Consider the following 25,604-nt stretch of genomic DNA (forward strand, 5'->3'; position numbering starts at 1 on the left):
AGCCTGCTGCTGGCAAAAGCCTCACATCAATAGAAATAAATACCTCCTTATTGCCATAATGTGCTTTGCTTAACAGTTCAGCTGAACAGAGCTAATAGAACTAGTTAGCATTCAGGTTACACTCATTGTCCCTAATGACAAATGGGCTGGCTAGAAACAAGACCTTGTATTTTAATATTAAACAGGAAAATATTTTCTGTAGCACGCAAACTCAACAGGTTCCCTTATAAATCTGCGCCTGCCTTTAAAACCTCTTTGATTTTTATGACTGAAGCCCTTGGATGAAAAAAAGGTTATAGTAAAATGTTTATATTCAAAAAAACAAAAACAAAATAAAAAGCCCACTCTTGCTCATTCTCCTGTCACTAATTGCATGCAATGATATTAATGACCCAGTAATTGCTATACGAGTGCCAGTGAAGTGGAAAACATCATTTTGGGGCAGAGTTCAACTCTAGGTGGTAGGACTTCACCAGTGACTGAGTTAATGCCTAGTGACAGTTTAGAATATAACACTACAGATGAGAAAATGTGCCACTCTCATGCTTATAATAGTTGAGATGGACATGACGTTAGTTGCTTTGACTGCATAGAGTCCAGCAGTAACCCCAATAAAATGCCACAGTCAGAGTTTGCCCTACAGATGAACCCATTCCTTTCAAGGGAGATGCTCTATACTATAACAATCTAGAGCAATTTTCCACGTTTGTTTCAATAAAAGAATACCTTCACCTCTTGGTTTTACATCAAGCACAACAAAAACGTTCTTTATTGCAACACACAAAAAGCTACTTACATCATCTAACTATCCTTCAGCAACACAGTTTGACCACCTTTGTACTCAGATCAATTATGATACTACTGAATACCCCTCACAAAGCTAATCAGAAGTTAAGTACTGTTGTGAGTGTTGTATGTGTCTGTGTCTAGAATGATACATGACCATTACATTGATCAGGGCCCAAGTTTTCAAACCTGGGCACAGTACTTAAATCAAAGTGACCTGACCTTCAAAGGTGCTGAGTGCTTGTTATTCCCATTAACTTCAGTTGGAACTGTGGGCTTTCAGCCCACTGTGGAGATCAGATGCCTTTTACTTAGGCTGATTTATGCTACAGACCAGGGGTCAGCAACCTTTCCAAGGCAGAGTGCTGAAATTTGACGTTTGGATCTCTATCTACCATTCAAGAGCTGGTGAGACTTCTTAAAGTCATGAACAGTCCTACTTACAACACCTTCATAGAATCATAGAACACTAGAACTGAAAGGGACCTCGAGAGACCATTGAGTCCAGTCCCCTGCCCTCTTGGCATGATCAAGCATTCTAGACCATCCCCAATAGGTATCTATCTAACCTGCTCTTAAAAGTCTCCAGTGATGGAGATTCCACAACCTCCCTAGGTAATTTATTTCAGTGTCTAACCACCTTGACAGCTAGGAAGTTTTTCCTAATGTAATCTAAACCTCCCTTGCTGCAGTTTAAGTCCATTGCTTCTTGTCCTATCCTCAGAGGCTAAGGGGAACAATTTTTCTCCCTTCTCCTTGTAACCCTCTTCAAGATACTTAAAAACTGCTATCATGTCCCCTCTAAATCTTCTTTTTTCTAAACTAAACAAGCCCAGTTCTTTCAGTCTTCCCTCATAACTCACATTCTCTAGACCTTTAATCATTTTTGCTTTTCTCTGGACCTTCTCCAATTTCTCTACAGCTTTCTTGAAATGTGGTGTCCAGAACTGGACACAATACTCCAATTGAGGCCTAATCAGCACAGAGTAGACCAGAAGAATGACCTCTCGTGTCTTGCTCACTACACTCTTGTTAATGCATCTTCGAATCTTGTTTGTTTTTTTGCAACAGCATCACACTGTTGACTCATATTTACCTTGTAGTCCACTATGACCCCTAAATCCCTCTCTGAAGTATTCCTTCCTAGACAGTTGTTTCCTGTTCTGTATGTATGAAACTGATTGTTCCTTTCTAAGTGGAGTACTTTGCATTTATCCTTATTAAACTTCATCCTGTTTACTTCAGACCATTTCTCCAGTTTGTCCAGATCATTTTGAATTATGAGCCTATCCTTCAAATTAGTTGCAACTCCCCCCGAGCTTGGTATCATCTGCAAACTTAATGAGCATACTCTCTATGCCAATATCTAAATCATTGTTGAAGATATTGAACAGAATTGGTCCCAAAAAAGATCCCTGAGGAACCCCATTTGTTATGCCCTTCCAACATGCCTGCGAAACATTAATAACTACTCTTTGAGAATGGTTATCCACCTAGTTATGCACCCACGTAATAGTGGTCCCTTATAAGTTGTATTTGCTTAATTTATTGACAAGAAGATCATGCGAGACCATGTCGAATGCCTTACTAAAGTCTAGGTATACCACATCCACCACTTCTCCCTTACCCACAAGACTTGTTATCCTGTCAATAAAAAAAAAAAAAGCTATCAGATTGGTATGCCATGATTTGTTCTTTACAAATCCATGCTGGCTATTACCTATCACCTTATTCTCTTCCAGATGTTTGCAGATGAATTCGTGAATTATTTGCTCCATTATCTTTCCCAGCACAGAAGTTAAACTGACTGGTCTATAATTGCCTGGGTTATTTTTTTTTTCCCTTTTTTATAGATGGGCACTATATTTATAGATGGGCCCTTTTTCAGTCTTCTGGAATCTCTCTCGACTTCCAGGACTTTTCAAAGATGATGGGTAAAGGCTCAGAAACCTCCTCTACCAGCTCCTTAAGTATTCTAGGATTCATTTAATCAGGCCCCAGTGACTTGCGGACATCTAATTTCTCTAAGTAATTTTTAACTTGTTATTTTTTTTTCATTTTATCCTGTAAACCTACCCCCTTCCCACTAGCATACATTACGTAAGGTATTTCTGCATTGGCCTTCTTGGTGGAGACCAAAACAAAGACGTCATTAAGCACCTCTGCCATTTCCTAGTTTCCTGATTTTGTTTCTCCCTCCTCACTGAGTAGTGGGCCTACCCTGTCCTTGGTCTTCCTCTTCCTTGAATATATTTATAGGATGACTTCTTGTTACCCTTTATGTCTCTAGCTAGTTTCAGCTTGTTTTTTGCCCCTTCATATATGTATTGTTTGTTTATATTCATCTTCTGTAATTTCTCCAAATTTCCACTTTTTATATGACTCCTTTTTGATTTTGAGATCCTGCAAGATCGCCTGGATAAGTCAAGATGGTCTATGCAGTGGTATAGCTTGCTTTTGGGCCCTTAATAACATCTCTTTGAATGTCCCCTTTCATTAATAAATAAAGAGGCTGAAATTTACCGTTTAGGTGGTGATTGGTTGCATTAGGTGGTCTTTTGTTAATCTACAGGCTGCATAGCTTTGAGCAAGCTTCTGGCTGCATGGGAGAGGAAGGGCGGGGCAGGGCTGGGCTCCCGCGTCATGTGCTGACGAAAATTGGCTGACGTGCCACTTTTGGCACCCATGCTGGGGGTTGCTAACCCCTGCTATAGATCTTACAGCAGTGCACCTGTAACACTGTAGTCACTTTATGTGACTTTACAGGCTACCTAAGGCCAAATCCCACTCATTTTACCCATATCAACATTTATATTGATTTCTTTTGGACGGAAAACAGCAACTAAGTTTATAACAGAGCTGATGAGAAATCAACATGTTGATCATATTTTCTTCAAAATCGCTACTGTTGACTAAAACCAAAGATGGAATTTTGCAAACAATTTTACCTCAAGTTTTACATGGTTTTACAGACAGCTATACTCTACAATACAGATTGTCAAGCGCAGCTCTCAGACAAAATATTCTACGCTAGCCAGGGAAAGTATATCCTGGGAGAAGACATTTCTGATCCCAGGATAAGCAGGGCCTCAGTAAGGAGGGAAATTATTTTTGAATGTTATATATCCTTTATTTCATTTTTTTTTAATTCATAAAACTTCTGGGGATGTCTATGCAATTCTCTAGGCCCCCATTCCACTAATTAGAAATACATGGTATGCAATACAAATAATATAATCCAAAACATCGGAACAATACAAATGACCACTCATTTCACTTGATACATAAATATGTGTTAAAAGAAATGTAGACTAAATGAATGCGAGTGTGTTTCTGTTCTTAGGTTAATAAATATACTGGATCTTAATTAAGGGACCTACTCATTCACCTTACAATACAAATTGAGTCTCATTGATTTTAGCAATAGTTACTCAGATCCTGCAGCACAAGAATAGACTAAGGCCCTGATCCTGCAAAGACTTACACATATGCCTAAGTTTAGACTTAAGTAATTCTGCCAAAATTAGTGGAACTGCTCATACATCTAAAGATAAACATATACATAAGTCTGGGCAGGATCTGAGCCTAAGATGTTTTTTAAAAGCACTTCAATTCTCTCTTAATGCTGATCTGGCCTGATAAATAAATAAAAGATCCTTAGCAAGGAAATTGTTTTCCTTTGTGCATATACTACATCTCCAGCATTGTTAAATCATTTATAAAGCTAAGTGAACTAAAAAAAAATACTATAAATAAACAGTGGTTGAAAATAATAAACTGTATCCTATGAAATATTAAAAGCTGTTTCATTTTGAGCAATACTTAAATAATTCTTTCTTCCTTCTAAGCAATCATTCTTCATTTCCTGTCTGCTTATATATCCACTTTGCATATAATTTTTGTTCCTCACCGGCTCCCATCCTATTAACAATCAGAGCAATCTTGTTCTTTCATTTGCTGCCCTTGGGAACAGAGAAGTGGTACTTACAGATTTCCTGCTGTAGTACCTCTGCCTAGCTTTAAATGAGACAAACTGTCAGTAGATAATGGCACTGAATATGAACAAAGACCATTGATCTAAAATAATCTTATTCTCTTACAAACCCTGTGTGGTCTGGGACATAAACCCCAGTGGACCATGACTCTGTTCTTAAACTCTGATTGGAATTTGAAGCTGTACAGACACAGATTTTTCCCACTCTTTCCAATAATATTACTTTTATGAATTGTATACATACTTAATTCAACAAGCGTTCAGTGTTCTTGCTGATATATCCCTTAAAAACTCAACAAACTCGAAGACTGACCTTTGGATATCATTTTACTCTAAGAAGAGTTGGACGTAATTCATTTAAGTGCCTGAGGAGAAGAAGAAATAGGACAAGGAAGGAAGAGAATGTACTTCATGTATAGCCAGAGTCAAGGTGGCTTTTAAACCATGGGCTTTGCCTCCTGGAAAAAATATAAATTACATTAGAGTGCTACAAATGTAGGACCTGCAATAAAGTTATGATGGATTTTGTATAATGGGAAAAGGAGCGAAAGTCGACAGCAGCAGTTCTCAACTTACTTATCATTGTGGGCTGCATCCAATACTACCTGTACAGCCCTTGGGATGTCACATGGTACGGAATGAACCTCTCTTGTCCTCCACTCTCTCATCAGGCAACATCCATAATCCAGCATTATTTTAGTTAGCCAGACCTCTTATCATGGGTGTAACCTACTTTCCCATTGTCCCATAAAGTTTGTTTGCAGCCACCAGTCCTGCCTCTGTGTTCTGTGCTGTTGTTTAGCTGTAATTTACCCCTAAATGTCTTCTGAGAGCCCAGTAAGCAGTGGAAGTGTTGGTAATGCTGCTACACAATATTGACCCCCCATGGTCTAACAAATTTTCTTATTTGGCACCAGTCAGGTCCTGAGGGTGCTGTACTAGAGAGGTTCAATCTGTATCTGAACTGGCCTCTTTTGGGTATTTGAAAGTGCTCTTAGGAGCTCTTTGGCAGGTGTCAAAGGTTGCCCTCTGAGGGCTCTGTGCAAGAGGCATTAGATTCTTCAGCTTCTCTGAAAATCTGAAGATTAAAAAATTGTTCTGTCAGAATACAAAAATCAAACCAAATATTCACATAAATCTGCTTGGTCACACAAAAGGATCTACTCCATCCAAATGAGCAATATTTTAGGGCACAACCTGTACAGTCTTTTAATGTGTTCTTTGACAGTTATTGCCTTTTAATTGTAAGAGAATGACAAAATGATAGGATAAAAGCCTTATGGCTTTATTAACAAATCCACTAAATGTTAAAGATTCAGAATTAATGTTCAGTGCTTACAAACCACCCTGCCTTTAAAAGACTTTTCTGAGTGCTAGTACTGGTAGCCAGTCCAACCTTTTAGATGAGTGGGGGGATTAAAGATTTTTTTTTTATATATACAAATTAAGCCAGAGGCCAGTTTCATAAATGGGTCACTTAAAAAAGTTGACAAACAATGTTTAAGGAAAGCTGCATGTTCCATTTCACTAGTGTCAAAGCAAATGATCATCTAACAGAAAGCTGAGCTAATGAGGTTGAAGTCATACTAGCGGGTTCAGCGGAATTTTACCTCGGGCATCCTGTAGCCATTTCTTGGAACCCATAATTCTCTATTGAGGAAGAAAACTTATTTTTCAAATTGCTAAAATGCAGTGGTAAAATTGAACATGGCTGCTTAGTGCTTCATAGTCACTTTTTTGAAGACTTTGCTTCATACCACAGAACAGAGGAAGCGAACAGAAAACTTGCTCTCTTCGCCACATTTCTGCTATGTGAGATGTGGTGATTTGGGCAAAATGGACATTGACTCTTCCACCAACTCCATGGAAGTTCCTCCAACCTACAATTAGTGCATTTGGGGCTCTGCACTTTCTTGGACTAAAGACAAAGTAAAGTCACTATATAACATCACAAGCTTCCTGAAGTCAATGGGATTTTTGTCATTAACTTCAATGGGGCCAAGATTTTGGTATTAATCTTTTAAACTCAGAACAATTGCTCTAGTTAAAATGATTTTGCATTTTATTTTATATAATCTTGCTCTAGCTTTAAACAAACCTTCCCCTTCCATTTAGGGAAGATTGCCCATTCTGGAGGTTTTGGGCCTCCGCATTAAGACTCAGACTTTCTGGGATATCCTAATATCAAAGAGCTCTCCTGTACACGTGGGGACATACAAGGAGTAGAAGACACACCTCCAGCCTACAGAAAATGGCAAATACATGAGGGCTGTGTCTACACTAGGTCCCTACTTAGAAGGGAGCATAGTTAGTAGAGTGTCAGGAGATTATTAATGAAGTGCTGCGGTGCATGTGCAGCACTTCATTAAGCTAATTCTCCCCCACGGCAACTTCAAAGCACTAAACTTCAAAGTGCCAGCTTGCGTGTAGCTGCGGCTAACCCGCTGGTACTTCAAAGAGTCTGGGCAACTTAGAAGTCCCTTTACTCCTCAAAATTTTAGCTGCAGCTACAAGCCAGCACTTCGAAGTTTAACACTTTGAAATTGCCACGGGAGGAGAATTAGCTTAATGAAGTGCTGCATATGCCCCGCAGCACTTCATTAATAATTTCCTGACACCCGACTTACCATGCTCCCTTTGAAGTAGGGAGCTAGTGTAGACACACCTGAGGTGATTTAGTGGAAACTCCATAGCCTGAAACGTGCATTGTTTTATGTCTATCTTTGTCCTTCCCATGTATATTTATATTGTAGGGCGTGATTTAGGTCCATGCATTTAATTACAGATTTCCTTAGAAAATTAGGGTATGCTAGTTAAATAGCTGTATATTTTAGAGGAATTTAATGTGAACGCATTTCAAATCTCAGCTACATTTGACCACACCCAGCTCTGTTGGAAAGAAATTAGATAATAGAAAAAAAAATAAGATCGACTGGGCTATGTCTAGATTACAGGGCTTTGTCGACAGAAGTTTTTGTCAGAATATATATTCCGACAAAACTTCTGTCGACAGAGAGTGGCTGGACTGCATGGCTGCTCTACTAGCAAAACAACCAACCAGAACCACAGCCAGACAGGGCTGCCTGGTGTCATGGAAGCACTGTCTGTTGACTCAGGGCTCCCCCCTAGAATGCCCAGACCAACTTTCTGTTGACAGATCTCTGTTTACAGAGGCATTATGCTTGGTGGTGAGCAGGGTACAGCTTTCAACAAAAGTGCTGCATTCTATTGACTTACTGTCAACAGAGCGCCTTGGAAATCTGGATACTGTGTGGGTTTTGTCAGCAACAAAACCCTCTGGCGTAGGCACAGCCTTACAGTGAAATCTCAGGGTTAAGGGCACGTCGGGAATGGAGGTTGTTCATAACTCTGAAATGTCTGTATCTCTATAAAAACATTACAGTTGTTTTTTCAAGTTTGCAACTCAACACTGACTTAATGAAACTTTACCATGCAGAAGAAAAATGCTGCTTTCCTTTAGTAAACATCTTAGTACATTAGTTTACATCTAACACAGTATTGTACGGTATTTGCCTCTTCCTCTGTTTCCGATGCTGTCTGATTGTACTTCTCATTTCAAATGAGATGTGTTGACTGGCCAGTTCATAACTCTGAAGTTTTACTACTGTTTCCAACCAATTAACAATTGATGATAGGAAAGTAAAGTAGAGCAAGCACATTATTCTATCACTGTTAATTTATTTTTACAATAGCATGGAATATCATCTTTCCAATATTGCCATTAGCAGCATAGACTCTTCAGACCAAATTCTGATGCTCTTACATTGCGTAGTGCATCACTTTACCAGTAGTCCCACAGAAACACAAAGGATTCATTACAGATTAATGTACAACTCAGTGCAACGATGGCTAGCTTCCAATGCCCTGTGTTTTCTAATGCAGTTTACAGAGTCCCTGGGTTAGTGAGGTCACTTTTTACATATAATTATTTAATGGAGAAAAACTGCATCCCTGCCTTTGTACGGGGCTTGTTTATGTGGTACGTACCCAGGGTCCAAACTAGAGGGTGTAAAGTGTGCAGTAGTGTGTTGTAAACTAATTAATCTAAATGGACCCCTAAGACAGGCACTACTAGTGCGCCTTAATATAGTCCAGCTTCAAATAGCACTGCATTAATGCATACTAGAGAACTGTGTGTGTTCTAGCAATGTCCACATAGGCCCTGACATGCTAGCATGCACCAGGATTTACTCCACGCTGTTGCACACTAAAGCATCATGTGGACAAGCCCAAAGTAAGACTTTTGAGGAGACTTGTGGGTATGAAGCTCTCTCTCTCTTATATTTTCATCACCAAAATACCATGGGAAAGCATGAACTTAACCTTGCCTTTACCTTCTGGCACACGTTACAACGGTGTTTCTTTAGCCATTTCACTATTTAACAATGCCACCATCACCACGGTCAGGATCCTATTCTTTGGATCAAGCCACAGACAATGCCCATAAGTCTCCCTTCCAAGATAATGATTCCCACAATTTATATGGTCACCCTTAGTGCTTGCAAACCAGACTCTGTCAGATGGGATCATACAGTCAAAAAAGAAATGCAAAAAACCACACAGAAGGGGAAAAAGGTACAGCAAAATATGTGTGTTACTTGTGCAATTAATAGCTCAATGCTTTCTAACAGGGGAACTGAGCACCCCTAGACTGAAGATTCAGGAATCTGGATTTTATAGCCTACTTTGCATAGATAATAAATATGCATTGTGTTATTTATATTCCTGACAGCAAATATCTTGATTACAGAATTTACTTCTGACAGGTCTATAAAGAAACCAGCTTTACTGGGTTGGGAACTACTAAACTCCCAGCTGACTCTAGCATATTTCTGGGATGGCATTTAAGGAACTCTTTTTCTTTGAGACGCTGTCCCTGGTTGCTTCTTGTCCTGGGTCAAGAAAGGGCTGTTCTTGGGCTGCTTTCTTTGAGCTGGAAGGGCTACTTCCTTCTATCAGCTAGTAATTGTAGGCTTTGCCAGCACCTCTAATTGGTACTGAGCTCTGAATACCTGTTATATTTTGTTCACTGATGGGGATGGAGAGAAGGCTCTGCCTGTTATTCCCTAGCTATTGTCCAGCACTGGTCTTGCCATAGATCTAGGTCTCCGGCCATGGAAGAGTTGAAGGACTATGTTTTCCATCCCTGTGGTGAGAGTCTTCCATGCTGGCTCTCCATGGCTAGAGGCCCAGAATACTCTAAGAGACCCCCCCTCCTCACTCTTAGAGTAGCTCTGGCTGTAACAGCCTTGGGTATCTCCTCAAGTGGTCAGGGGAAACCTCTTGGACAGAGCAGGTCTGAATTTAATGGGCTAAAGGGTAGGGTTAGCAGTGGGGCAGAAAGACCAAGTCCTTGCTCCTGCCCAGATGACCATGCCCTTTCCAATCTCTTCCTTTTCCTGTAGCAGCGAGGCTAGATTAGTGCAGCAGTGCCAATTCGCACCATATTTGGTATTTTGCTCAGCTCCTATGGGCATGTGAGAATACATGACAATTTCAGCTTTCATAAAGAAAGGCCTCATGATTGTGGGGGAAAATTGCTTGAAAACATGATCTCTGAGCCTCAGAAGTCACAGAAAAAAAACATTTATTATTTTTAAAATCTCATGATTTAATTGATTTTGGAGTCTGACTTGTGATTTGTGAACATTTCAGACTGACAGTACTGTTGGTGGCAACACTGTCAAGGAGGGCAGAAGCTGTGGAGCAGACGTTAACACTACTCCAAGTAGCATTAATAAAAGCTGCATTTTACAGCCAGATTGCAAGGGACGTTCCTACCTCTGCTCCCCTGGGTTCATTCATCTGATGAATACTAAACCTGATTCTGGTTTTGCTTGCACAGATGTAAATCAGGAGGAGCTTTTCATGAACTAAGTGGAATTACCTTGATGTAGAACTGGCATATCTAAGATTTGACTCAGGCCCAATGTCTACTTCTGAAACACAGAAAAGAGGGGAATTTCAGATTCATAATACCTAATTTTCAGATCTACTGAGTGCTCACAGGCCCAGTGCTTTAGCTGGAGGCAATGGGTGGTCAGCACTTCTGAAAAACCAGACCTCTGGGCCAAGAGCCTCCAAGACATTTAGCCTACGTCTACACTAGTGTAGCTGTGTCTACACTAGCCCAAATCTTCTAAATGGCCATGCAAATGACCATTTCAAAAATTACTAATGAGGTGCTGAAATGCATATTCAGCGCCTCACCAGCATGCCGCCGGCTGAGGCTCTTCAAAATTGCTGCTTTTCACCGTCACGCAGCTCGTCCGGATGGGGGTCCTTTTTGAAAGGAACCCAAGAACTTCAAAATCCCCTTATTCCTATCAACAGATTGGAATAAGGGGATTTTGAAGTTGGTGGGGTCCTTTCGAAAAGGACCCCCATCTGGACGAGCTGCGTGGCAGCAAAAAGCGGCAATTTCGAAGAGGCATGGCCAGCAACATGCTAATGAGGTGCTGAATATGCATTTCAGCACCTCATTAGTAATCTTTGAAATGGTCATTTGCATGGCCATTTCAAAGATTTGGGCTAGTGTAGACACGGCTTTAGTTGCTTAACTAGTTAGGTGGGTAAATATCCTTGAGAATCTGGGCCATGGTGCTTAAAGGCACTGCCAGCGTAACACCCGGTAGGCCTTTTGTAGATACAACAATAGGCAGTGCTGTGGCAGGCCATGTTTCAGGCTGTAAGGTATTACACAAAATCTAATATGGTTTCTGAGGAATAAGTCTACAGGCCAAATGACTTCTACCACCAAAGAACATGGTAATTCTCCAGGAAAGGCAATGTCTATTATGTCTTATTGTTATAATGAAATAATTAAAAAAAATAAACAAAATGAGTCATACTCCTGGATCTACCCAGAGAACTATTGACACAGATATGACAGACCTGACTGTCAATCAGATTACATTTGTGCCCATAATTCTCAAGTTATAAATTATAAAAGTGACACTTACTCCATGATATTTGGTCTACTGTGAATTTTCCCCTGAACTAGCACTAAATAATGGAAATATTTCACCCTTAAAGCCAGCTTTGCATATAAATGGACATGGTTATGTTCCACATTTTCGTTGGGATTACATCCAACTCTCACAGCATCTGATCCTGCAGCTTTTAGACAGGCAAAGTTCAACAGACTTCAGTGGGAGCGTTGCCTGAGTTAAAGACTACAGGATCGTTTGTACCTATTTTCACAGACAGGGGATTTTGGTTTGTTTGTTTGTTTGTTTTTAGACAAACCCTCACACCATCAGCATACAGCATTTTAAATCTCTCACAATTGTCATTGAATCAGTTCTGAGACTATTTCACATTTTAGTTACGCCAAATGATTAGATATTTCTCAGTGACTTATTGCATATTTTACGTATAATGAAATTACCAGAAACAGTCCCCATAAATATTATATAATAGAAGAGTAGGTCTCCACTTTATTTTTATTATTTATTTCCCTTTAACGCTCAGTTTCACTGTTTTTGTTTTTAAATGATCTGTTTATTACATATGGGGAAAAAAAGTAGCAGAAATTACATGGAAGAGTCTCAGCATCTTTCAGGGACTGAGTTTCCAAAGAAAAAAAAACACACACACACACACACACACAAAAAGATAGGAAGATTCTAGGTTCACCAATGCCCAGCCTACCTGTAATTGTAGGAAACTGGCTTTATGGAGTACCCCACAACTCCTACCAGTTGAAGATCACTGCTCAGTTCTCCAGAGAAAGATGGAATGCCCACAAGGCTTTGAATGAGACACTGTGGCGTTAATGTAAAAGGACCAAATTGTTGGCAGGTGTAAATTAGCATAATGCCTCTCAAGTGGATTTTCCATTTTATACTCTTTAAGGCTCTAGGTCTTGATCTTTAATAAGATGTGGCTAAAGCCAGGTTTAGATATGTTTACTCACAATTGGCAAAATACTACCCTGCATGAAACCTCACTGACTTGTGTGGGACTTTTCATATTGTAAGGTAGTTTGAGCAAGGATGTATCTATCTGATGCTTAATAAGTACTCAAAGCTACTATGAGAAGATTTTTAGGCATAATTATGTATTCTATAGTGACTGTATCCAAACATGAAAAGATAGAGGCCCAGAGATGCAGCAGAAAATGTGAGGTGTGTTGTTGAAAACAAGTTGCCAAGAAAATATTTTAAAAGAAAAAACAAAAAACAGGTAACTTACTTGCATACAATGTATATTTATAAAAAACAATGTCACTTTGTACTTACATATGATGTAATAATCTTTGTTCCTCTGAAATTCCAGGCCCCAGAGATTAGGGCTGAACTCTTGAAACTTGATGGTAAATTTAACATCTTGATCTGGCTTAGCACAGTTGAGTAGAGGTGTATTGTCCTTTTTAATAGCACAGCTATCTGCCTGGTCTTTATCTACCATGTAGACTTTATAATACTCATACTGGCCAACAGTTTTAGAGTCCACCTTTGGGCATATAATATCCAGTTTGTCTCCTATTTGTGGGTATAGTACCAGTCCTTGTCCAGGAAGGAATCTAAAAGAACCAGGAGAAAAGGGAAAATGTGAGACATCTGATAAAGACTAATTCATACAAATGGAATATGAAATGGGCAGACAGGAGGAATCCACTGTTTGCAAGCCATACAGGACATAGTTGAATGAAGCAGCTGTTGCTAGTTGGTGCCTGACCATTTAAAATCAACAAAATTAGAGCAAGAGTATGTCTTATAAGCACTGTCCACTTCTGAGGACTTACAAAGACTCTGCATCCAGGGTACGCACTATTATTACCAAAGCTTCCTTGCACAGCTAGTTAACTCTCGTCAACCAGTGCAGGAATGGCAGGTTAATTACACCCTTTCTCCCTGTTTTAGATGGCAATTGTCTCTATCCTCACACTGCCTTGCATTTGTTTTGCTTGGCTCCTGTACAGGGAACAGGGAAGAGAGGAATTTCTTGTACCTTCTGTGCCAGGGCAGGGCACAAATCTGGCCCTCAGATTGTTCTAACATATCAGTTGCTATTATGTGTACTGCATAGCACTTAGGAGATCCAGCCATGGACTAGGAATCCATTGTGCAAGATGTTGTACAGACATAGAACAAAAAGGCATCCTACTGCCAACGCATCATAAGGTGACCAGATTCACTATCATAATATCCTCTTCCCACTTTTTGCTGCCCAGTCTCAAGAACGTGGTAATGGTCTTTGGAACTTCGCTAGGGCTTTACTACCCATATTGCAATGCAAACCTCCTCTGTTTCACTAGCATTCCTTTGGAAACTCTGGCACAGATTTCATAATTCTTCAGGCATCACAAGTGTGCATGCATTTTGTTTTTGTCCCACTATTATATGTTTGCTGTTGAAGCTAATTAACAGGCAAGCTTCATCAAGAACATATTGAGTTACTTATCATAATTAGTCACTCATCGATCAAACCACAGGATTTATTTTAAATTATGCCTTTAAAAAATGTTTCACACATCCATAAAGGAAAACTAAAAACAATTAATGGCAATGACACAAAACGAAAAGCCCTATTCTCATAAAGACAAAAGCCACCACACTTTTCTGCTAATCTTTTTTCTTAAGACGTATTTGTTCCAATTAATGCCTTGAAGCAAGTCTTTACAGCTGGAGCTACTGATACAATATCTCCTAATGCCTACAGCTAAAAGCCTCTCTTCCCTTTTTCTGCTGCCTGCCAGCCATATTGCTGCAAAGATCTTCCTTAATGGAGAATCACGCCGGAAAACTGAAACAATGGCTTCCTAATGAACATCCTTCTTTAAGTGCTTACACTAAGCAACACACTTAGAAAACCCAGCTCATTCATCGACAGTCATTCTGCAGGCTCATTAAAACATTAGAGATGGAGAATAAAGTTGTAAGCCTCAAGTACTCCCGTCCTTTACATAAATAAAGGAGTTCACCAGCTACAGAATTATTAATAGATCAGAAGTCCCTAACTCAAAAAGAGCAATGAGGCACCCCAACTGTAAATTGTGATTGCTTGGTCCTGCACAATGAGAGTTTAGGACTTCTGATTTGTACTAATGAATGGGATTGTTTCACTCACAAAGGCTCAGAAAGAATTACATTTGTTGTGAAGCAGCATGGAGCAAAAGAAAGGCAACTGTAATTACAAATGTATTTAAAAAAAAGCAAGACAGAGTTTCAGCAAGACAAGTGCATGTTGTTATAACTCACTGGGTCCTTCTCTCTTGTGCTATTTAATTTCAGTGTTACAAACATTGGGTTTGGCCAGGCTTACTGGGCACAGGTCTACCCTTGGGGCTAGCATGAAGTTTTACAGTCTCCCAGCTCAGAGTATACAGGAGGAACATACCCTGTGCTGCATTTCTACAGGGGGCTGCATGTACTCTCTCCATGGCAGAGCTGGCCAGAATGGAGAAGCCTTTCACCCTTGCTTTTTTAACCCCTACCGCATTTGGAGAGGCCCGCACCTGCACGGGCATTAGAAGGGAGTGGCTGACCCTGCACAGGGAGCATAAAGAGAGTTGGATGAGGGACAGAACTTCCTGTACCTCTCTCATATGTACCAGCACAGGGGCTGCCCACAATGTTGGGGCAAGTTGAAGATTACTTGTACTCTTCCCCGATTGGCCAGGACAAAGGCCATCAGCTGTTTAGTCCCAGGGCTGCAAACATTTAGTCATGTACTTCCACTGCAGATGATGGAAATACTTAATGCCATTTACAGACAGGCTTGCAGAACTGGGCCTTTTGTTTTAAAGAACGCAGTTTACATCTGAATATAACATGGACTTACATGTCGCATTAATTGGATTGGAACATATACCTGCTGACCATAAGTTTTGCTGATATGAATTTGAAGACCTTCTGAAAAATAACAAACAAGCCCTTTGAAAAAAGTCCTAAAATTTGGTGGCTCAGTAGGGATAAGAGACTTAAGTTTGGAGCACAAAAAGAACGCAGGCTAGGCCCCAAAAGCAATATCACAGGACAGTTTTTGATTAGAAACAGATGCACAATAGGGAAACATACTTTCTATTGTTTTTGTTTGTTTATTAATAAAAATAATACATGCAAAAGAATAAAAAATGGAACTGAGAAAAAAGGTTAAAGATTTAAAAGCCAGGAACTGGAAGGTAAAACGCAAAGGACAGACCAGCCCCATTATGCTGTATGCATGTTTTTACAAGAGCTTCAACTGATGCACTGGGTAGGCATTAAAGCAAAGAGAATATTCTGGCTACTTGTCTGAATGTGGCATATGCTGAAAATTGAACCTGACAAAGCTACTTCTACTCCAATTTTCAGACTTCTAACATTTAACACTGATGAGGTAAGGGAAAGAAAAAGAGGGTGTGAAAATGAAAAGGTGCTAGTAGTCTGATTGTGTCAAAACCTTCTCTACAGTTTGTGGCTTTGGCTGTGACCTTTCCATGAGCAAAGTTGTTGCAATTCACTTTCCTTGAGATAGTGATGCAGAAATGTGGGCGGAGTCTGTAAAGATTTTCCCTGGATTCATTCCAGTGCTATCACAGAAACATACAGTGACTGGTAACTGGAAACAGTTATTATACAGTGACATAAAAGTAAGAAGAGTTTCAAAAACATGAGATTAAAATTAGGCTTCTTGGCCATTGATTCTCAAACTTCATTGCACCACAACTCCTTTCTGACAACAAAATTACTATCTGACCCCAGGGGTATGAAAGGGGGAAGAGGATTGGCTCACAACCCCCCTGACTGAGCTAGAGAGAGGGTCCAAGCCCAAGCCAGGTGGGTCAGAGCTCAGGCTTCAACTTTGGCGCCAGGTCCCAGCATATATAATTAAAATGGAGTCACAATGCACTCTGACCCACGGCTGTTCTGGTGGGACAAGCCAGGGAGAGGATTTATAGCACAGACATCTGCCAACATTTTTCAGCTAGGTTCCGAAATAAACTGATTTTCAAAAGACTACTTACATAGAGTGCCTAAAAATGGAATTAAGTGCAGAATTCTAGGATCCCATTTTCGAAAACTCGCAGCCTAAATCTTTACATCAGTAAATGACGGACTGCATTCACCCATGGTGTAAGTTAGCTTGTAATATTTTTATTGTTGTATCTACTGTTTAAAATTTTTAAGTGCAGTGAGCCACCCACCTCCCTGTTGAAAAGTATGAAGGGCAGCATAATAAAGTCATTAAGTTGCTCTCATCCTATAGTTCTAACAAAAAAATTCAGTGTTTTAAGCCAACTAAGCAGCAGGCTGGCTGCAGTGTTAAGACATTCACACATCCCAAATCCATCCAAGTGCCCTTGAAGTGTTTGAAAGGTGTGTATGAGAAGGTAACTTCAACTAATTAAAAGCTTGTGTAGCATAGAAGCGTAACACAGCCTATCAAAAAGTCTTCTGAAACCCACGAACAATGCCAAAGCAGCGGTGCCAGTGGCATATGTTACACTAAAGATTACACTCTGGACAGAGCCTCACAGCAAGGGTACATTAATTAAGTCTGAAACAGTGGGGGCAATTTCTAGAGCAAAGATATACAGAATGAGACTTAAAGGCTAAATGCAAACCTCATAGTCCCAAATGCTATGCTACCCTCCAGCTGCCTGCTTTTGGTGCAGATTTCCATTAGTTGCAAATTGAACAGGCTATTTCTGTTAATCTATCGAGGAGGTACAAGAGTACAAACAAATACTAAAGGGTATACACACACACACACACACACACACACACACAAAGTGGGAACAGATCTGCTTCCATTGAAATCAATTGGCATACAGCCTGTTTTCCACGAATGGGAGTTTTAGAGCCAGCAGTGCAAGACCAAAGGAGACTGAGGGACAGTTATTAATTTAATCTACTTCCAACCCTTCCTAATTCCAGGAATTGATTGCAGCCCCAGGGATATTTTAATTTGCACTCAGTAGCTGTCTATGGTCCTAAGGGATGGTTCCAGCAGCCAGAGTTTGTGCAGGAATCTCCCTTATACTGCCAGCCCTACACCAATGAAGAAGTCTCCCAGTTCAGTGTAACCCTCAGGGGAATGAGCTACTAGTTTATGGCTGCTTTATGCAGGGAATCAAAAGGAGGTTGATGTATGATCAAATATCAGTCCCACAGAAATCATTGGATTACTTTGTGGAAAAGCACATAGAAAATACATTAGGTATAAGGAAAGCCGTTCATTGACATTAATGTACTTTCTCTGTAGGCATGTTCATACCAACAGTGCATTTTAGCTGAGGAACCACTATTGGTTGACACTCTTCAAAATCCCCTGGACACAAGTCCCTTCCATTTTTTAAACTATTCACTCATCTTGGCCTAAGAAACAGAAACACATTGAGTAACACATTCAACTTTCTCAAGAAAACATTCTTGAAAGAAAATATTCATATACCCAAAAAACAAAAAATAAGTTAAGATGTTTGGATAGAGAAGACAACTGAGATGAACAAGGTCTCTGACCTTCCACTTCTAATAATTTTCTACACTACACTTTGTGCTTCTACGGTAAATCCCAACCATTTCCTGGAATTAATCTACGACCCTGATCAAAGTACTACATCATTTAAATTTGATTTAAGATTTTTGTACAAAGGCTCTCATTTTCTGTGAAACTCTATACAGTTTTAAGACCAGTTTCTTAAGAAATTAAATAATTATTTTTTAAAAGTATTACGCTCATCCCTATTAAATTATATAGGTCCACCAGGGTAACTTGTCAAACCTGTCCTACTTCCTGATATTAGACTCTACTAGAATTAGGGGTACATCTGTAAGTGGAACTTTTCATTCAGAATATGTGCTATCCTCACAACATAGCTACTTCTGAAACTGTAAAATAGTCAAGGGAAACAAATTCTTAGACTACATTAATTAATCCTGACACCAAAAATATGTGCTGCTGTGCTTTTCCCAACAAGGGAAATTGTATGTACACTCAGCTTTAGAATTTCCCAATAATGTTTAAATGAATACAATTATAGAAAGCATGCTAGTACCTATTAACCTTGAGTATGTGACTGGGGAAATTGTACCAAATTTCCATGCCCTAACATCTTATCTGAAATGGCTGGTATGAACACTGAGTCTTAAATTAACATGATAAAAATGACAATAAACATGTGAACAGTCAAGTTGCTCCTTTAAAAATGAAATATGAAACCTTCTGCTAAAGAATCCCAGCTACTTAACTTTATGAAGTTTAACTACCATTCTGACTATAAAGTTACCCATTGAAAAGTTGCATTAAAGAAATGTCATGAATACTAATAACTTAATAGGTTGGATGTGGCCATGTTATTTGTAAAAATACACATTTCAGCAGACTAAAGAATATTAGGCCAAGTATATCCCCTTATTTTAAAAAAATAAAGAAAAACAATGGCCTTTACATTTTAATGTACACACTCATCCCTCGCTGTATGAGCACAATTAGTTCCTAACTTTTTTCTCGTAGGCGAAAACTCATAAGCGGGACACTAAATTCCTACTAAAATACTTGTAAAAGTCTCTGATTGGTTCCAAGTGCTCGGAGTGGCAGCAGATGGTGCTGCTTTTGAAAGGTTAAGTGAGCGTGGGGTTGTAGGAGGGTTAAAGGTTGGGGCAGTTTGGGGGCATGAGTGGGAGGGAGGGTTAAAACATGGTGGCAGGTTGGGTCCGCGGGGTGCAGGTGGGGGGAGTTCAGACTGCTGGAGGTTGGGTCTGTGGGGCCAGCAGGGGGGTTAAGGCTGCAGCGGTTGGGGTGTGTGGGGCCGGCGGGAGTTTAAGTTTCATTGGTCCGGGGTGTGCGGAGCCAGCAGGTGCGTTAAATTTCAGCAGTCCCGGGTGTGCAGGGCTGGCGGGGGTTTAAATTTTGGTGGTTCGGGGGAAGCGGGAGGTTTAAGTTCCGCCAGTCCAGGGTGCGTGGGGCTGGCAGGGATTTAAATTTTGGCAGTTCCAGGTACGTGGGAGCAGCAGGGGGGTTTAAGTTTCAGTGGTTTGGGTGTGGGGGAGGAATGGGGGGGTTTAGGTTTCGGCAGTTTGGTGTCTGCGGAGCCGGCAGGGAGGTCAGGCTGCAGAAGGTTGGAGACGCGTGGAGGGAGTTAGTCTCGTATTAGCAGGGAGAGTTCACTCATTGAATGAACTAGGGAAGGTATGCGTGTCCCTCGTTTAAGCGAGTGCTTGTAAATAAAGTACTCATTTAATAAGGGATGAGTGTATATTTTTAAAATAATGACAAAATTAGTATTTTGCATATCATTTTGCCAATGGCAGGCACAATGAAACTAAGCAAAAGCTCTGAAGGGTGGATCCAAAGCACACTAATGTCAGTGGAAAGGCTCCCATTGATTTCATCCAGTTTTACTCAGGTACCAATGATCGGATCCAAAGCCCACTGAAGTGAATGACAGTCTTTCCATTGATCTGAGTGGTCTTTTATTCAAACCTCAAATAACTGTAAACAAGTGAATGAGCTCTCTGTTCAATAAAGAAACACAACTTTTTACATATTTCGCTTTATTTCTTTTCACATTGTATTATAATTTGGAGGTACTGCATTCCTTACCAGATTTTCTCTCTTTACATTTTCAGAAGCAGTAACTTTATGGGTCTGATCTCACCATAGATAAAATTAATGGGAGTTTTGCCACCAAACTCGATGGAAGTAGTGTCGGACCTGATATGTACTTGTCTCCGCGGCAGCTGATGTGGTAGGAGTTAAGATGAGCTGCATCAAAAAGATGGAGGAAAAGCTCATCTTTCAAAACTCACATAGAATCTGGGGGGTTTTTTGTTTTGTTTTGTTTTTTGTTTTGATTTATTTTTAAGCCAGTAGTCTTGCACAAGTACTCTGAGAGAAAAGTTCTCTGATTGTGGGATTGGTACCAAAAATATAATGTGATGATTGAATCAATTTAACACACACATTACCATAGTACATTTTGAAATTTTAAAGGAATGTATTCCATTTTATGTGATTTCAATACACTTAAATATGGTTTGGTTAGGATGCTATTTTCCTTGCCAGTGTTATGTTAGGCTATTAGAAGCACATAACAATGTGTGACAACAAATTTTAAATGAGAAAGTGGCTGGAAAAAAGTCAACCCCGATCTAGCTTCTAACCCACTAAATTCTTACTCACCCCAGTAGCTTTGGATCAAACATGACTTCTCACTTACAGAAATGGGACTACTCATGTGAAGAAGGATTAATTGAATTAAGACAGGATTGCAGGACAAGGCCCAAAAAGAGACTTGATAAAAAAAAAAAAGCTATCAGAGGGGTAGCCAAGTTAGTCTCTATCTTCAAAAAACAACAAGAAGTCCTATTGCATCTCATAGAGTAACAGATACTTTGGAGCATAAGCTTTTGTAAGCAAAGACCTGCTTCATCAGATGCATCAGTGTATCTCATGCATCTGATGAAGCGGGTATCTGCCCACAAAAACTCATGCTCCAAAATATCTGTTAGTCTATAAGGTGCCACAGGACTTGTTGCTTTAAAAAATAAGCTCAGTTACAACTAAAGAACACAGAAAGTAAAATTAACAAATTGCAAAATACCACCATGAAAGTTTCTAAAACTGCAACTTTTATATTCTTTTCCGTGAACAAAAAAATAATTTAAAAACAGCTCTCAACAAAAGTACTTTGGGGACCTGGAAATGGTGAACCATTTGAATACACAAGCTTCAAAAATAGCATCCATTGAAACAGTCGATATTTTCCATACTCTATTTTAGTTTATGAAGCGCCTGCTCACCCCTTCTTCTATCCAACACATTACACCCTAGATAGGAAGAAATACAGGCGATGTGTTGGAAAAGGCATGCGTCAGATGTTCATCCCACTTAGGACTTGTCTACACAAACATTTCACTCATAGCAAGCTGGGGTGCAAATCTAGTCCTCTTCGAAACTACAGTACATGAAAGTGCACTGAGGAACTGCCAGTGCATGTCCACACAGACTTTGGCATGCAGCAGGCTAATGCTGGGCAGAAACTGCACATATCCAGCAGCAAACTACATACTCAGGTAGACAAGTTTCCATTATGCACATAAATTAGCCACGCTGCCACCAGTTAGTGTGAGAGAAGTCGCCACAGCAGCAGACAGGTCATAGTACTTTATGGAGGACCAGATCCTATTCCAGTGAAGTCAGTTGCAGCATGTCCACTTAAGTGGCAGATGAGGGTCACGTGGCAACAGGGGTTGTCATAGGCTCCTCCTGTGGCTAAATGCTTGGCAGCCTTCCCACAATGTCCTTGTGGTGTTAGATTTAGTTTACATGAGAGACCAAATTTCAGCTGCTCTCATTAGCAGTTTCTGGTAAATCACCTTTTCACTAAAGGATACGGGGCGGGGAGGACCAGAACGACCACTGTAGTACTTTTGCATGCGTGTCCTTAGGTCTGTAGATTTATGGACAAATTAGCTTTTACTTTGGACAGTGCTACAGAACTGTGCAATGACTGTCAGACAGTGCCACTGTAGCACAGGCCTGAGGACAGGACACTGAGAAGTCATACAACCCCAGCTAGGCAGCCCATAGTGACACTGGGAGGCATAACATGGGAAGGAGAACAAAGCCTTTGTGCCACCCTTTAGGAGGATGCAGCATGCTCTTGCTTCGTAACCACTGAGCTCAAAGGCTATTGCCAAGAAGGGACATGGGTGCGGGGGAGAGGGCAGAAGGGTGTGTGTGTGTGTGTGTGTGTGTGTGTGTGTAAACTCCTCTAGGTGACCACAGTTGTGCAGACGAAGGAGCACTAAGCCTCCAAACATGAGCAGATCTTGTGTGGGGAAAGACCCCTCCTCCATCCTTTGTGTAAATGCAAGGGACCAGCCACAATCTGGCACTGAATCTCCTCTGCTTTGGAGGTACCTTTAGATCCTTTATCCTTTGGTGTGAAGATGTGGTTTTAAAAAAGTGGTGACTTCAGCTTAAAAATTAGCTCTTGTTCAATGGAAACAATGCATTGTGCCAAATGTAGTGCAATCCAGGCTTTCTACTGTTGCTACCTCAACCCCTGGTCTGAAGCAGTGGCCATTAATCTACTGCACCTTCAACCCAGAAGGGCCCAGCAACTGGAGCCATGTAACTGAGTAGACGGTGACTTATTACCCAGCATTTCTCTCTGTACTGACCTATTCAAAGTCAGCCTCCTATAGCCATAAAGTGCAGAAGCACTGATAAATGGCTGCTGTACCTTCAACATCCTCATGCAAGGCTACCACAAGATTTTTGGACTACATCTTGTTTTCCATGTGTGCTCAACCAACTGGGTGAACTGCAACCACAATGCAGAAAAGGTAAGATTTTACTTTGCTGGGGAACCTACTTTTCCCTCATGGTCTGACTATCAATTATGAAAAAAAAATAACTAACCCATACCCACCATCACCCTTCTTAAAATTAAGACAGACTCATGCTTTACCTCTCACTACCAGACAAATCTGGGATGAATGAATGGCACAAAATGTGCCACACAGATAGGGAAAACTGCACTTCCTTCCACCTGAAAAACAAAAATACTCCCACAACAAATTCCTATCTGCCTTTTTGCCTTTTTTTTTTTAAAACATCAGGATGGGGAGTAAAGTCTGACTTTTTTCACACCAGACTGCAATAGCCTCACTGAAGATTATTTACTACCCCAATAGTAAGGCCTGAGGTTATGAAAGTGTAGGGTCTAGCCCTTTAACAGGGCTGGTATTATACGTCCATTGAAAACTACAAATTTTATATTCAGCTTTCTTACGTGACCTCCACATCAAGTACTATTAATAGCAATTAACTTTTTTGTATTATTGTGCAGAAAGCAATTACTGCAGTGGCCTTAGAATATAAAGCACTAGAGAATTCTGATCCATTTACTAAATCAATTCTAGTTAACACAAAAGAGAGCTATTGTGATGTAGGTTTGGTCTCCAAACTGAAGAATGTTATATGAATATTACCAACATTCTATTTGAAAATTGTGCTTGAGTATATTACCAATATTTTATTTTCAATGGTACTATATTTTCAGTTGGGTAACAGGTCAGCAGAAGAGGTTTTTAACAATTAAAGAAAAATGCAAGTGGCTGCAGTGGAGAGTAGAAGTCAATCTGTATAACTGGCTATTCGGTGGAACTTCTGAAGAGAAAACACTCAGTAGGTGCATTGTAATTAGTTGCTCTTTCTAGTTACCTCTTGATAAATGATGCATGTGGCTCTGGATGAGAGCCCAACTCTTGACCCATGACACTGCTACACACTTAAGTACTTCAGCCAGGAATCCCAGCCTCGGAGTTTTTTGTTTTGTTTTTTTACACAGACGCAGTGCTGGTAATACACAAAATGAGCACTAGATGCTATTAGCAAAGTTAGACTTCTTTCAGAAGTGCTTTATGTAGTTATGCTCTAAATATGCTTGAGGAAGGATTTCTGACTCAGTCATTACAAATGGGGAGCATGTTTCATGCAGGGGGTAAGGGACAGGACACAGAAATGCACACATCTAACATTTACTGCCACAATGTTTAATGGTAAAAAAAAATTACCATTTAAAATTTTAAAAAACTGTAGCAGGCATGCAGAAAATATTGATAAATACTGGTTACTTTAGAAACAGAAAATCACAAACCTAGGGAGAAATGCAACTTCAACCATGAAAAAGTTACTCTTAAAAATCAACATTTTTGGATAGCACTTTACTGCCCCCTTTTGCACTTTAACATTAGAACAGGTTTCAGCATGAACTTACTTACATGAAACCACGTGTGATAATGGGGTGTAACAATAGGGCATTAGGTTTACACAGGATTATTTTATCACACACTGCTTTTGGAGTTTCTTGCAATTACCTACAATATAAACAAGTGAGGTGTTGATCTCTTCCCATCCTTCACTCTGCCAGGAACAGATCAGTAATTGGAGGCTTGAATGGACATTTCCTATTTTAATCTGCTTACATGTGCGTGCTTGGGTGATTGTTTGTTATCGCAGGTGGCCCTTCTTTCACACTTTCCCAAAGCAATGATCATCTGCAACTTGAATCTGGCTTATTCATGGGAGAGAGAAGAGTGACATAGGGTCATCCCGTTTGGGAGCCATTAAGGGGTTAGCAATCCTTGTGCTAGACATATGGGTGTGGTTTCAAAACAGAACTTCTCAAACTGGCACACAAAATATTTTCGTGAAGGATCAGGACAAGACGCTTCTCTAGAGTGTCAAATGCCCTGCAAGCCCAAGGGCCACAAACCCATTCTGCAGCTCTGCACAGCAACTTCAGTAGTTACTGCATTCTTGTATGTGTGTCTGTCTGTGTGTATATAGTATGAAAGGTAATAAATCCATAGTCTAGTGGCTAGTTATTTACAAAATATTAATTCATGATGACAGAGCCAGAGGGGGCTCACTCTGCCCCAATAACCTTGACTTTCATTTGACAGTCAATGTGCTGTTATGCACATTTACACTCAGACTTAATCTATTTTCCTCTGTCATCCTACAATTACTATACAAGTCACAACAATATTACATTTCACTGCCTACAGCACCACACAACTGAACCTCTACTGTAATGAAAACCGAGTCCCTTTGATATTAATGCTTGTGTTTTTTTCCCCCATTTGCTAGTCACAAAATACAGGAAGAGTCTGACGTTGACCTAATTAGAGAGTTTTTGTTTAAAATAAGATGCTGGAAACATTACACTAGTTCAAGTTGTTTATTTGTTTAAAATTTCGTGTAACACAACCCTGGTGATCCTCGCAAAATGCCCAAGAATACTCTGACATGAAAATGAGCAGCACAGCATTTCCTTGAAAAGATGCAGAGCTGTAGT

General features: G+C 40.1%; 1 protein-coding gene across 1 annotated transcript in view; it reads right to left on the reverse strand.

Annotated features, from left to right (window-relative positions):
* Positions 1–25,604, reverse strand: part of EFNB2 (ephrin B2) — a 62,363-nt gene that overhangs the window by 18,321 nt on the left and 18,438 nt on the right. The window contains exon 2 of the mRNA XM_074989905.1: positions 13,045–13,328. Coding sequence (XP_074846006.1) covers positions 13,045–13,328 — 284 coding nt within the window. The remainder of the gene's footprint in view (positions 1–13,044; positions 13,329–25,604) is intronic.

This window comes from Carettochelys insculpta, chromosome 1 (genome assembly GCF_033958435.1).
Source record: "Carettochelys insculpta isolate YL-2023 chromosome 1, ASM3395843v1, whole genome shotgun sequence".
Lineage (NCBI taxonomy): Eukaryota > Metazoa > Chordata > Testudines > Carettochelyidae > Carettochelys > Carettochelys insculpta.